Genomic DNA, 12,607 nt, shown 5'->3' on the forward strand with positions numbered 1-12,607 from the left:
GATGCTATTTAGGTCTATTCATGCACCCACCGTCCATCTGAATTAATTCCTTTTCCTTCCTGTCTTACCTAAAGCCTTGTCTCTGCAGTGATGGAACCTCTTTTGCTAGTTTATTCCACTAATTCCTAATACATGTCCCCTCACTTCTCAGCTAAATATTTTCTCCCTATGGCATCAGGCCATTGTTTATTGCATTACCCTCTGTGAATAATCCCCTTTATTTCTTATACTGTTACCTGGTGCATACTTATCATGGCTGATCCTGTCCAATCACTGCATGGGTCTTCTTCCTGCTAAATTACAGAAATGTAGCACCCTTATTCACTATCCACATCTCGCTTTTTACTAAGCTGCCTCACTTCAGTCTCTGAATTGTGTTAGCTAGAGGTGGGCCTGAGCCAAAATCCTAAATCCAAAGACCCCCTCCCATCCCCAATCATTGCGGAGGCTTGAAATGGGGACCTTGACCTGAATTTCAGGGCTCTTCCACATCCCTAGAATGGGACAACCAAACCCCCTGGATCCAGAACACCCAAACTTTGGGGTGTTCAAAATCTGGAGCGGAATCTTACAACTCAACTCCCCTCCCCCAAATCCTATGATATTACTGCCACATCACTCAGAGTGAGCTCAGGAAGACCCTGAAGCTTCCTCTTTTTCTCACACAGGGAATCCACTTCCCTATTCAAAGTACATTCAAGAGACTCAGTAGACTTACCTATAGGGTAAAATGCACATTGATGATGGTCTGCATTCCTCTGCTCTATTACCAGAGTGTTGTCAAATAGAGAGAGATGTTAAACAAGAGCCCAGATATTAGCGCCTCCAATTTTGCGGATAAAAGAGGTCAAAATTCAGACCTAGATCCAAATTCTTTGGTGTGGGCCAAACTCTGCTAGGAAAAACTCCTGGCTGGTGAAGCCCTGGTGGCATGGAGAAGCAAGTTGTTACTTGCTCCTCTGCTGCTACACACTGACACTGTGAGGGGGGGAAAAATCAGTCCGGATGGAACACCCTGGAGTGATGAGGTCAGCGGTGGTGCGATGTCCTCTTGCTGATGCCTCCTCTGAATTGCTGCTGGCCAATGAAATTGAGAGCTCAATCTAAATGCAGCAATCAAAGTCTTACCATTACACCATTCCCCAAACGAGAAGTTTACCCTCACCCACACTGCTGCCCTGGTCTCATTGCAATGGGGCTCATTCTGCCCCCTTTGTCCTAGTTCTTCTTGGTTTCTTTATAGAGAATTTAGATTCTTCATCTGAAAGAAGAGCCTGTTCATTCCACTCCCATCATTCACTAGCTCAGAATAAACTAGGTTAATTGATTGTTGATGGGGCTATGATTCAATAACTTGGAAGGTGCAAGAGTTAAGGATTTGTGCATGTGAGAATGACTGTCCCCTGAGGCCTTAGAAAAACCCCTTTGTCGTCGGTCTGAGATTCCCATTAGCAAACACACTCCATGGCTCTTATGACAAGGGATTCATGCTGTACCCAATTGCTGGTGACTTTGGTGTCATAATTGTGGCTTTTATAAGAAACTTCATTCTTTTCCTGTAGAAGATTCCATACACTCCCCTGATTATGTGAAAACCAGCTTGGATGGTGTCAAGACACCATCCTGAAGCCCTTGCATGAGTAAACTAATGGGACTGAGTACTTACATGATTAGGAATTGCAAGATGTAGCCCTAAGTCACTGCGTGTTTAAGAGCAAGGTGAAAATAAGCCAAGTATATTGAAAACAAACAAACAAACAAAAAAGTACTTTTATAGCCCCTGCCAACAGAAAATCTCAGTCTTATAAATATTAATTAATTAAGTGTCCTATTACTTATTTAAGGGAGATAAATATAATCCCCATTTTACTAAGGAAGAAACTCAAGCACGTTGAGGTTAAGGGCCAGAGTTCCCTGTCCTTACATACTTTGAGTAGTATCTTACTCCTCAAATGGTCCTGCTGAAAATGGACTACTTGCAAAGGATGTTACTGAAAGCCTACTAAAGCAAATGAGAGTTTTTCCATTGATCTAATGGACTTTGGATCAGGGCCCAGATAAGGAACTACACAAAATATGTAAGGGTATCGGAATCTATCCTGAAGTGGCTTGCTCGAGGTCACGCTGCACATTTATGGCAGTGTTGGAAATAGAATCCTGCTCCCCTTGGGAAATCAAGGGACTCAATTTGGGACCAAACAGAAATATATGGAAAATAGATTTTTTTTTCTTTTGCTAGACTGTTGAAAATCCAGGGTTGGAATCAGTGATTATGTAACAAAGGGGAAATTACATATTGGCATGTGAGTGTTTGACTCTGAAATAGGCCAAATTCTGCTCTCAGTGTGAAGGCAAAGTAATGCCACTGAAGCAGGTAGTTACTTTGAATGTATTGTGTTATAAATGAGATCAGATTTTAGTTCAAGTGTGGGGAGGGGTGCAGCATCTCCTCAATTACATGCTGTGATTCTGGAGTATCACCACTGACGACAGTGAAATTTAATCCAGACTACCACCAATGTAACATAAGAACCTGGCCCTGCAGTCTAAATGGGCCAATTTAAACGTCCTTTGACTCTCTGCTGATTTGGCCATCAGTCTTCACTTTCACTTTGTGTATAACATTTCTCACAATCTGCATGTCAGTTACCAGTGCTCTGTCATTCCTCAGCCTATGTGCTATGGAACTGGATGCCCCTCTCCAATGGCTATATAATCCAAGAGGGGTGACTAAAACACAATCAGTCCATGCAAAAAAACTGACTGGGCTGTGCTAAAGCTAAGGAGCTAAGATGCAGAGTGGACTAACCAAGGTGCTGGACTATAACATCATATGGCACTTAACGTTTTTCCAGGTAATCCTGACTCCTAGAGTTAGAAACTTTGGCTGTAGGACAAGCAAGCATTAGCAAGGCTTCAAGATGATGCCACGTGCACTAGGTACATTACAGGCTGCTGCTGCTGCTACTGGAAGGAGTGTATGGCCAGCTGTCATCAGAATTCTGTCAGTATGGACGGTTTGGGGGAAAGCGTCCAGCTTGGATTTTAATCACTCAGCTGCACGGAAGCCTCATGCCTCGTGTAGCCAGTGGTGGAGCAGTGAAGCTGTAGTTTTTGCTGTGCTCTTCTGAGGAGAGCTTGGCTGTGTTTAATTCTCTGTCACAGCAGCAACAACTTAACCAGAACAAAACCTAGCAATGCAAGTCAGTTTCACAGAAGCCAGCAGCAGCTTAAATGGAAGCAGAGAGAGGCTGGATTTTACACTTGTAACTTGCACAGAAACAATGACTTTCACTGAAGTAGTGGAAGACGAGGACTGGGGATCCTTCTACTATTCCTTTAAGGTACAGACAGCATGCTTTACTGTTCTCATCTCCTTGCAGCTCTCTGCATTTTCAGTAGCTTGGTGGTGGGGGTGGGGGTGTGACTCAGATTATTTATTAAAAGCTTCATATTATGAGTTTATGCCTAAAATTTGTGATTGTCTTTGTAAGGACTATTTCCTGTATCAGGCAGTTATTGAGGGGCCCGATGTAATTGTAGCCCTAAAAGATCTTTAATCATGCATGATAGCATGGTGCTGCATTCCTATGATTGCTATGTCATTATACAGATTTTTTTTCATCTCAGTAGCTTTTTATTGGAATTAAGTCTCTTAGCTAAACTCTGTATTACAACTATCACCTGAATCTGCAGGGTTTGATATCCATTGTCTATCAGCCCCAGCAACATGTTGTACACAGACAAGTAAAGTTTTTTCTAATCAGGAGTGGTGCTGGCTGACTTTTGGGGGCTCTGTAGGAGAGGAAAAGCTTGTTTTTAAGAATGTGGCAAGCATGGCAGTGAAAGGGATGTTGAGAAGGAGCTCATAAGAATGAATGCATTTTGTCAAGTGCAGCTCTGTTTTTTCCAGCTCTGTACCATGTGAATGTAGGGAACAGGTTGCGCGGTGTGAAATAATGAATGACATCCTTAATTTAGATTGCTTTGGCTGCTGTCATCCTTATACAGCACTTAAGTTCAGGCTGCATACATGCCATGCTTCTGTTACGGTAGATATGTGGTATCAGTCAAGTTCCCAGTATAAAATATGGAAGTAGAACTATACGCAGTATTGTGGAAGACAGGGCATTTCTACCTTTGAAAGTGATCTCTGTGCCGTCATGAATTCAGACAAGTAGATTGAGGTACTCGTTTAGATGCTGATGAATGAGATATAGATGGATATGTTCAGGGACAGATTCTGATCGCTGACAGACCAGTGTAGAGCTGGTGTAACTCCAGTGAAGTCAGTGGAATTATTCTAAATTTCCACTAGTGTACAAGAGATTGGACTGTATCCTTCCTGTACATCTTGGTAGGCTGCCCTGCAGCCAGGAGCCCAGGCTCACTATCAGTCTACCAGGTGGGCTGCTCAAGAGTCTGGCCAGCGAGTGGGCAGGAAACCAGGCAGGTTTGCACTGGAATTTCATCAAAACAGTCACAGTCTTGCAGACCATTTAAATTTCATCCAAGTGGCCTCGTCCATCAGAAAAACCTTCTGTTGGAAAACTTCCAACCAGCTCTAGTCCTTTGACCTCTTCCTTTGATTAGCTGTAAATAGGTATGGTAAATACTGATGTAAGGCGAACTGAGACTTAATGGTTTGTAAAAATGAGATTCCTGGTCATAAGGTGATATGAAGGAGGCAGGTTAGAGCAGAGGATTGAGACTCAGGAGGCCGACGTTCTATTCCTTACCCGGTAACTGCCTGCGCCTGTGACCTTTGCCAGGTCATTCTGCACATCATTTCCCCCACTGAGGGTATGTCTACACTACAGGATTAATCCGAATTTAGATAATTCGAATTTGGGAAACAGGTTGTATAAATTCGATTGTGCGCGGCCACACTAAGCACCTTAATTCGGTTTTAAACCACATTAATTCGGTGGTGTGCGGCCACACTACCCCATTAACTTAAACACAGTAATTCGGTGGTGTGCGTCCACACTAACCCTAATTCGAATTAACAAAATCGATTTAGGCTCTACTCCGTTCGTCGAGGTGGAGTACAGAAATCGATTTAAAGGGCCCTTTAATTCGAATTAACTGGCTCTGTAGTGTGGACGGGTGAAGGGTTAATTCGGATTAACGCTGCTAAATCCGAATTAATCCCGTAGTGTAGACCAGGCCTAAGAGAGACCCAGAGGAAAGACACTGGATAAGTGCAAAGTGTTCTTACACACCTGTCTCAGGAGACATTATATCAATGGCCAAACTGGCATATTGTTCTCTGGAGTGCTGTGTCCAGTAGTGGAAGTAAGGACACTGGCATCATAACTGTACAGAAGAGTCACTGAATGCCTCCCTGCTCCCTTGTTCAGCAGTATTTGAATGTCTTCCACATAAGACAATTACGCTTTAGACCTTTCAGGGCAAAATCCCAGCCCCATTGAATTCAGGGGAGTTTTGCCATTGACATCAGTGGGGCCAGGATTTCACCCTAATTCTCCTTTTTCATTTTTCTGGTTGACAAAGCATCTCTCCTACTCAAAGTAACAAGCATCTTCCTTTATAGTCCTCAAGACTAGCTGCACTAGCAGTGAATAGCAGCAGAGAACTTGCCCGCTAAAACTTCCTTATAAAATATCCATCCTGGATACAGACATCGTGACCCTTGTCTTTGTTTTTCTGAAAGGTGTTGAATCCATCTGCTCATTCAGTGTGGAAGATCCTACAGTGGAGTCTGTGGGTAAGATGGGCCAATACGTCTCAAAATATACATGGAGGCCCATTCTCAGCATAGTCACATCACTGCTACGCTTAAGTCTTGCAGTTGTACAGGTAAAAATATCCATGAAAGCCCAATTGTGACATCTATTCAGGTTCCTTTCTTCTTTGTCACCCTGCTTCTTCCACAGAGCCTGATTATTTACGTTTAGTATGAATTTAATAATCAGTAATTCAACAGCACCAGTCCCTGGTTAAACTTTAATACTATGCAATGATCAGTGCAGGGAAAAGTGTAGTGACAGGATTCCCTAGTTCACCTCACCTATAGTCCCTTCTCTGCTTTATATCCACTCCTCATATCTCAGGAAGTCCAAAGTGGAACTTAACATGCAAAGTTTGAATTGGCCGTTACATGCCATAGATTGTCTGGGGGTTCCATTTGGATAATATACAGAATCACGGTGGGGCAGGGAACACAGCAGTGGGACATGCCCTGAACTATGTAACCATGCTGACTTTTCCTCATCCAGGTTACTAATTACAGATTCTAAGTGGAGGACAAGAAACCACCCTGTCTTTCCCCCAGACAAACTACTAGAAGAGAACAGATCTCCTTCAGGTGACATTTGGCCCAGATCCTCAAAGATATTTAGGAGCTTAACTCACATTGATTACAATGGCACTTACTTAGGTACCTAAATAACTTGTGAGAATCTGGGCTTCAGCTCTTAGCAGCTAGCCTAATACATTGCCTTCAAACCAGACTACTCCAGAATTTCTTTACAAAGTGGTAGGCTATTATATTCTTGTAAATTAACATCTCATATCTAATGACAATCACCTTCTTCTTCTCTGGCATTGCCACATATGTAATCAGAAAGTTCTTGGAACTATAAAAAAGTTTTGTCGTAATTCTTTCCCCTGCAAGGAAAAGGGTGCATGGCACTTACCACGTATTTGTATAATTTCCCACGATGCAAATGCAAACGTGCATAGGTTACTTAAGTACGATATATAAGCAGAAAAAAATGTTTTGTATGATGTGACCGGGGTCCCAGGGGAGCCACACTGAGGTTACTCAATTAGGGCAAACTGTAAAGAATGGGACAGACAATCTCCAAAGCTTGTGGATATTCCAATACTTAGATTTACCAAGTCAGCACAAAACAGCTATAACTTAGAGAATTTTTTCACTTCAAGGTCCCAGAAACAAAGGCAAGGTTTTCATCTCGAGGCCAAAAGACCAAAAACATCAAGACACTTGATCGCGGCCTTGGATAGACCAAGAGACTACCTACACTTGACCAGAGCTCGGAGAGCCGGTTATCCAGAAGCCAAAACACAGTTCCCTTAAAGCAACCCAGCCTTGGGCTTCCACCTAGACACCCAAGTCAAATATGATGAGGATTACTGAAAATCGTATTCATCCTATAAGAAAGTTCTACCAATCCCAAAGGATCAGACACATTACCTCCCAGGTTAATGAGTATTTCTGATCTTACCCAAATACACGCTTATGGCCAATTCTCATTCATTAAACTAAAATTTATTAAAAAAGAAAGAGCATTGGTTAAAGACCAATATACATACAGACATGAGTGCAGTTTTGAGATTAGTTTCATAGTAGAGATTGCAAGCTTTGTAGTTGCAAAAAGTTCTTTCAGAATTAGTCCATAGTTATAGTCCAATATATATAGATCCAGGTGGGACTGGAGATCTCAGTCTTATGACTCAAGCTTCCTTGGCATAAAGCATCAGTCAGATCTGAGATAAAAAGGATCAGGACCCAAGGGGTTTTTTATACAGTTTCAGGTTTTCTCTTAATAGCTCAGAGTCCTTTGGTGAACAATAGGCAATCATTGAGACTTTGAAGTAGACCTATTTCCTAAGCATCACCAGTGATTAGCTACACTGATGAACGTAAAACAATTGCCTGTTTTCCACCATTTGCAAGTGATTTGCTATACATTTCAAAGAGATCAATACAGTGATCTCACTCTATTTACAGTTCATTTAAATCCTAAGATCTCATTTTGAGCTCTGAATTAACAGAACACAGCATAGACAGGTACTATTTGATTACATTGTTAACTTCTAACAATGTATATGTAAACACAAACATTATCTACCACTATGTCCCTAAAGGTTGAATTTGGGTCATTTATCCTGCAGGGTGATTTCTGGCCATGTGTCACATAGGGGTTGTTTCAAAATCAGAATAAACAATGAAATATGCAAATCATTTCCAGGTGCTATAAATGAAACAAAATAGTATACATAGGGCACTGGATTGGGACTTGGGAGTTCAATTCCTGGTTCTGACCCTGGTTTGTGGGGTGACTTTGGGCAAGTCACTTCACCTCTCTGTGCCTCAGTTTCTCCATCTGTAAAATGGGGATAATGATACAGACCTCCTTTATAAAGTACTTTGAGATCTCTGGATGAGAAGTGTTCTGTAAGAGCTAGGTGGCATTATGTTTGTTCTATCATTGTTACTATGATTCTAAGTTATTTATATCATCTATGTGGGCAGGAATATGCTTCACTTCCTTGAAAAGGAGCTAATCCGAGTCAATTAGTGAGAACTGCTTCAACAGTGGGATGGGCAGGATTGGGCACAGATTTTGGTTTTTGAATTATGAATTTAGATGAATCACTGAATCTTTTGTGGTTTATTGATATGGTTTATTCATCATCCAATTCTTAATATCGATGTAACTCTCCTGAAACATGCATCAACATCAAGAGACGACAAGGAAAGAGTCCCCTAAGTATTTGATAAACCCCTCAATTATTATAATGGTAATAGAACATTACTAGCATGAGTTATACATTAATAGGCCCAATCCTTTTATGGTAAGGAACCACATCAAAAACAATGAGTGACCTGCTGGGGAAAGAAAATTAAACAATTCGATTCAGGAACAAATTTCAGTGAAGTGCTAAAATGTCAAACTAGGGTGCAATGGGTGTGCCCAGAAACAACTTCAATGTACTTCCTGTGTCCCTGAAAAAAAGTGGGGGAAGCACATTTGGGAGGCTGTGTTATCTCATGGACAGAACCCTGGACCAGGGGCTAGAACTCCAGAGTTCTAATCCTGGTTCTGCCCATCAGTCTTGGTGTGGCTTTTGTCAAGTCACTTTTGATTCTTGGTCTCTCAGTCTGTGAATGGTGGTGATGACATATATACCTAGTTCATGGGCATTGTCAGAATAAATTAGTTTATGTTTCTACAGCACTTTGAAAGTGCTAAGTAATAGTGAAAGTATTGATGCATTGAAATACTTTATTTCCATGTATGCTGCTGTGTATGTTTGTGTACATGTGAATGTGGATTTCTGCAGGAGCAATAGGTACAAGGGAATTTTTCTGAGGGCACTTGTTAACCAGGATTGACAATTTCATTACAGATTAAATGCAGTTGTGACATGTGGGCTAGATTCCTTTATACTAACTACACACTTTAGACCTGCTTACACTTACTCACACATCGGTAACATAACTATAAGATGGACCATTGACTGATCCAGTATATCTCTATTAGCTAATTTTCTATAAATGCAGAAATTATGTAATTATTCCTTGAACACTCACTACATGAAAAGGTAAATAAGGAAAAAGAAATGCTGCTTAGTTGCTGACATTCAGAAATGTAACAAAAAGAACAGGAGTACTTGTGGCACCTAGAGACTAACAAATTTATTTGCGCATACGCTTTCGTGGGCTACATCCCACTTCTTTGGATGTTATCCTTTTCCTGAAGGGTGCCTGTGTGGAGGGGTGGGGATGAGTAAATCATCCAGCTGGAGTAAGGCTGTCCCCATTTACTGTCCATCTCCTACCCAAACATAGCAGAGTGGCACTTCTGAGCTAGGTATTGTGAAAATGACACTGTTGACATCTATTATTGATAGAAATTTCTGTCTTTCTATTCCAATCACATCCTGCCATGTGAGACAAAATGCCAGATGCTGTTTTAGTTGTTAGTGGAGAAAAAGCAGCAGCTCTCACACAGTATATGTACTGCCTTTGTCTAGACCATGCTGGGGGCAACTAGAGCGAAGGCCATTCATTTTAATTAGAGCATCACCAAAAGGCAAATACCAGCCTTACAGCTTCCAAAAGTACTCAGAGTAATCAAGTTATGCATTTTTCTTTTGAGAGGCACCCTGGTCCAATGGGTGGGTCATTGGACTGGCAGTCAGGAGCCCTGGCTTCTATTCCCAGCTCTGTCACTGACCTGATGTGGGTCCCTGGGCAAGTCGCTTCACTTCTGTGCCCCCAGGTATAAAATGGGGATAATGATACCTACGCTCCCTTGTAAAACACACTGAGCAGATTCAAATGCTGTACAGTGGAAGAGCTAACGTACTTCCAAAATAGCCACAATGATCCATATGGGGCTTGGTCCTGCAGTCTTCATCCAGTCAAAACTCCCTGAAGTCAAATGGAGTTTTGTCTGAATACAAAATGCCGGAGAAGGCCAATTTCAGCGTTCCTCTTGTTTCCGATGCAATTTTCTAATTTGGTTCATGGGCAAAGGTTGTTCTTAATCGTAAAGTAAATTAGCAAAATATTCATATCAGCTTCAGGTGACAAATACTGCCACATTCCAACTCCAGTCATCTCATAGAGCAGTAGTAGTTACAATAGATTACAAACATCCGTGAGCTCCTGTCTGCCATGCTCAGCTCTACCACTGATTGGTTTTGTGACCATGGCCATGTCACTTAATTAAACTGTGTACCCATCTGTAAGCAGTGGCTGAGAATACATACCTACCTCAAAGTGATGTTGTGCTGATTAATTACAGCAGTCACCATTTACAAAATTACCATTTGCCAAGAGTTGCCATGCTGTGGTATGGGAGACAACCCATCTCCTGCTCCCCCCCCCTTTTTTTAAAGAATAAGTAGTAATTGACATCTGTTGGGAAATAATTACTTTTTAATGGAGACCATTGTAAGTGATGTGTGAATAATTTTCAGAATCTTAGCTGGAAGTTGCTGTACAAGTATTTTTGTTAAAAAGCAAACAAGTAAATTAAATGAAAATTAAATAATCTATGTTTATACATCATTAGCATTGTAAGCATAGAGCCAGATGCTGCCCTGGATCACATTGATGTCAGTGGGATGCAGTTTTGAATGAAGGCTGAAGTCAGCCTGCAAAGGCTATGATAATTAAAACAGGTCATTGTTGATCCTTAATTCATATTAGTGCACCTCTTCTGTTTTCTCTCAGTGATGTAAATCCCTGCTGGACTGAAGAATGGAAGCCTTATTTCTTGATCGATTCCTTTGAGTAATCTTAATGTCAGGCAACTATTCCCTTTTGTATTCATCTGTCATTTAACTGAGTTATTATCTGTGTGTGGGTAGTTCTGTTGTCCATTTCCATAGAATACTGAATTACATGCAGTCAGGTATTGCTCCTTAATTAAGCAAGCTAGGATTTATATGGCATTGGTTCTTCTTACGCTGAATGTGCTTTGTACTCCAGATGAATGGGCCACGCTATCTTAAAATCCACGTTTATTTCTTCCGGCAAAACCTCAAGAAGATTTTAGTGACAAAGGCCCCGATTCTGCTCTCACCGTCACCAGCATAAAGTCATTGATTTCTGAGGAAATATTCCTGACTTGCACCACTGAAAGGGAGACCGCAGATGGTCTCATTCATAGTTCACATCACTTCCCAGCAAGAAACACTATCCTGAACTCATCCCTTGTGTCAATCTCTTGCCCTCAGTGACAAATGTTAGCTAATATGTAAAGGTTACTTTTCAGCAACAAACATCATGGCAAGCCGTAAAGAAAACAAATTGTAACTAGGGAATTAAAAAGCAGGGAACTGGACTCAGGGTCACCGGAACCTTCCCAAAGGTGGGGGGGCCAGGGGCTCCCATCCCCTGGGGCTCTGCCCCCAGAAGCCCCATCCCTTCCCCCCAGAGGCTCCGAGCCCTGCCGAGCCAGACGCTGGAGAAGGACCAGGGAACCTGGGTGGGGGTAGGGTGCCAAGATCAGCCCCTGGCCCATGTCTCCAGGCCCCCAGTCCAGGTGGAGGGTCAGTGGCTCCCCAAAGCTGACTGCGGCGCTGCTCTTACCATAACCGGGCTGCGGCTCCGAAGCGCCCCCGCCTCCCATCTGGAGCCGGGTCAGGGAGAGCCATGCAGGCAGTTGTGGGGAACTGGCCCAGAGTCGTGGACCCTCCACCTGCCTTGGGCTGGGTGAAGAGCTTGGGGGGCGGGGATATGGGCCGGGAGCTGCTCTCAGCCCTGGGCCCAGGCTCCCCTCCCCAGCTGGGCTCCATGCTGGCCTGGCTGGGGGGGTGGGGCCTCAGGGGGAGTGGAGGGGAAGGGGGCAGGGTCAGCCTTGGCAAAAAGTGGGAGCACCCTGGCCCCCCCCGGTTCTGGCGCCACTGACTGGACTAGAAGACCTCTCAAGGTCCCCTCCAGTCCTATGATTATTGTGTCCTATCTAGTGAATAGTGAACCAGTTCAGACACAGAAGATGCAAGCCAAACCCCAAGACAAAAGTTTAGAAGGAGCAAAACTTTCCCTTTTTCGTAGCACTGCTCAGTGGAGTGAGATGCACCTGGCTTTGCTCCCTTCTAAACTTCTCTCTCCACTCCCATGGCTGAGTATTTCCTGGCTATGGTCATCAGGGCTTGACTTCCCACTTGGCTCCTCCCTGCTCAGCTGTGTTGCAGAGAGGTATGTCAGAGAGATGTTTCCCCTCTGTTTTGTGCTGCTTAAGGAACTTTTTTTCTGCAGACCTTCTCCTGTCCCCATCCCCATCCCCACCAAGCAATTCAGGAGAGCCACTAACACTAGCAGCAGCCTTGTGTACCCGATCTCCACCCAGCAGGCTAGGCAATGAGCAGACCCTCCCCT

At 43.0% G+C, this 12,607-nt stretch overlaps 1 protein-coding gene across 1 annotated transcript in view; it reads left to right on the forward strand.

The window, feature by feature from the left end:
• The first annotated feature begins 3,284 nt into the window (after nucleotides 1–3,284).
• The window catches only part of LOC113409515 (neuropeptide S receptor-like), a 93,857-nt gene continuing 84,534 nt past the window's right edge, over nucleotides 3,285–12,607 (forward strand). Inside the window, exon 1 of the mRNA XM_029914221.1 lies at nucleotides 3,285–3,344. Within this exon, the coding sequence (XP_029770081.1) occupies nucleotides 3,285–3,344 (60 nt within the window). The remainder of the gene's footprint in view (nucleotides 3,345–12,607) is intronic.

Source organism: Terrapene carolina, unplaced genomic scaffold, assembly GCF_002925995.2.
Source record: "Terrapene carolina triunguis isolate 2854851 unplaced genomic scaffold, T_m_triunguis-2.0 Scaffold33723, whole genome shotgun sequence".
Taxonomy (NCBI): domain Eukaryota; kingdom Metazoa; phylum Chordata; order Testudines; family Emydidae; genus Terrapene; species Terrapene triunguis.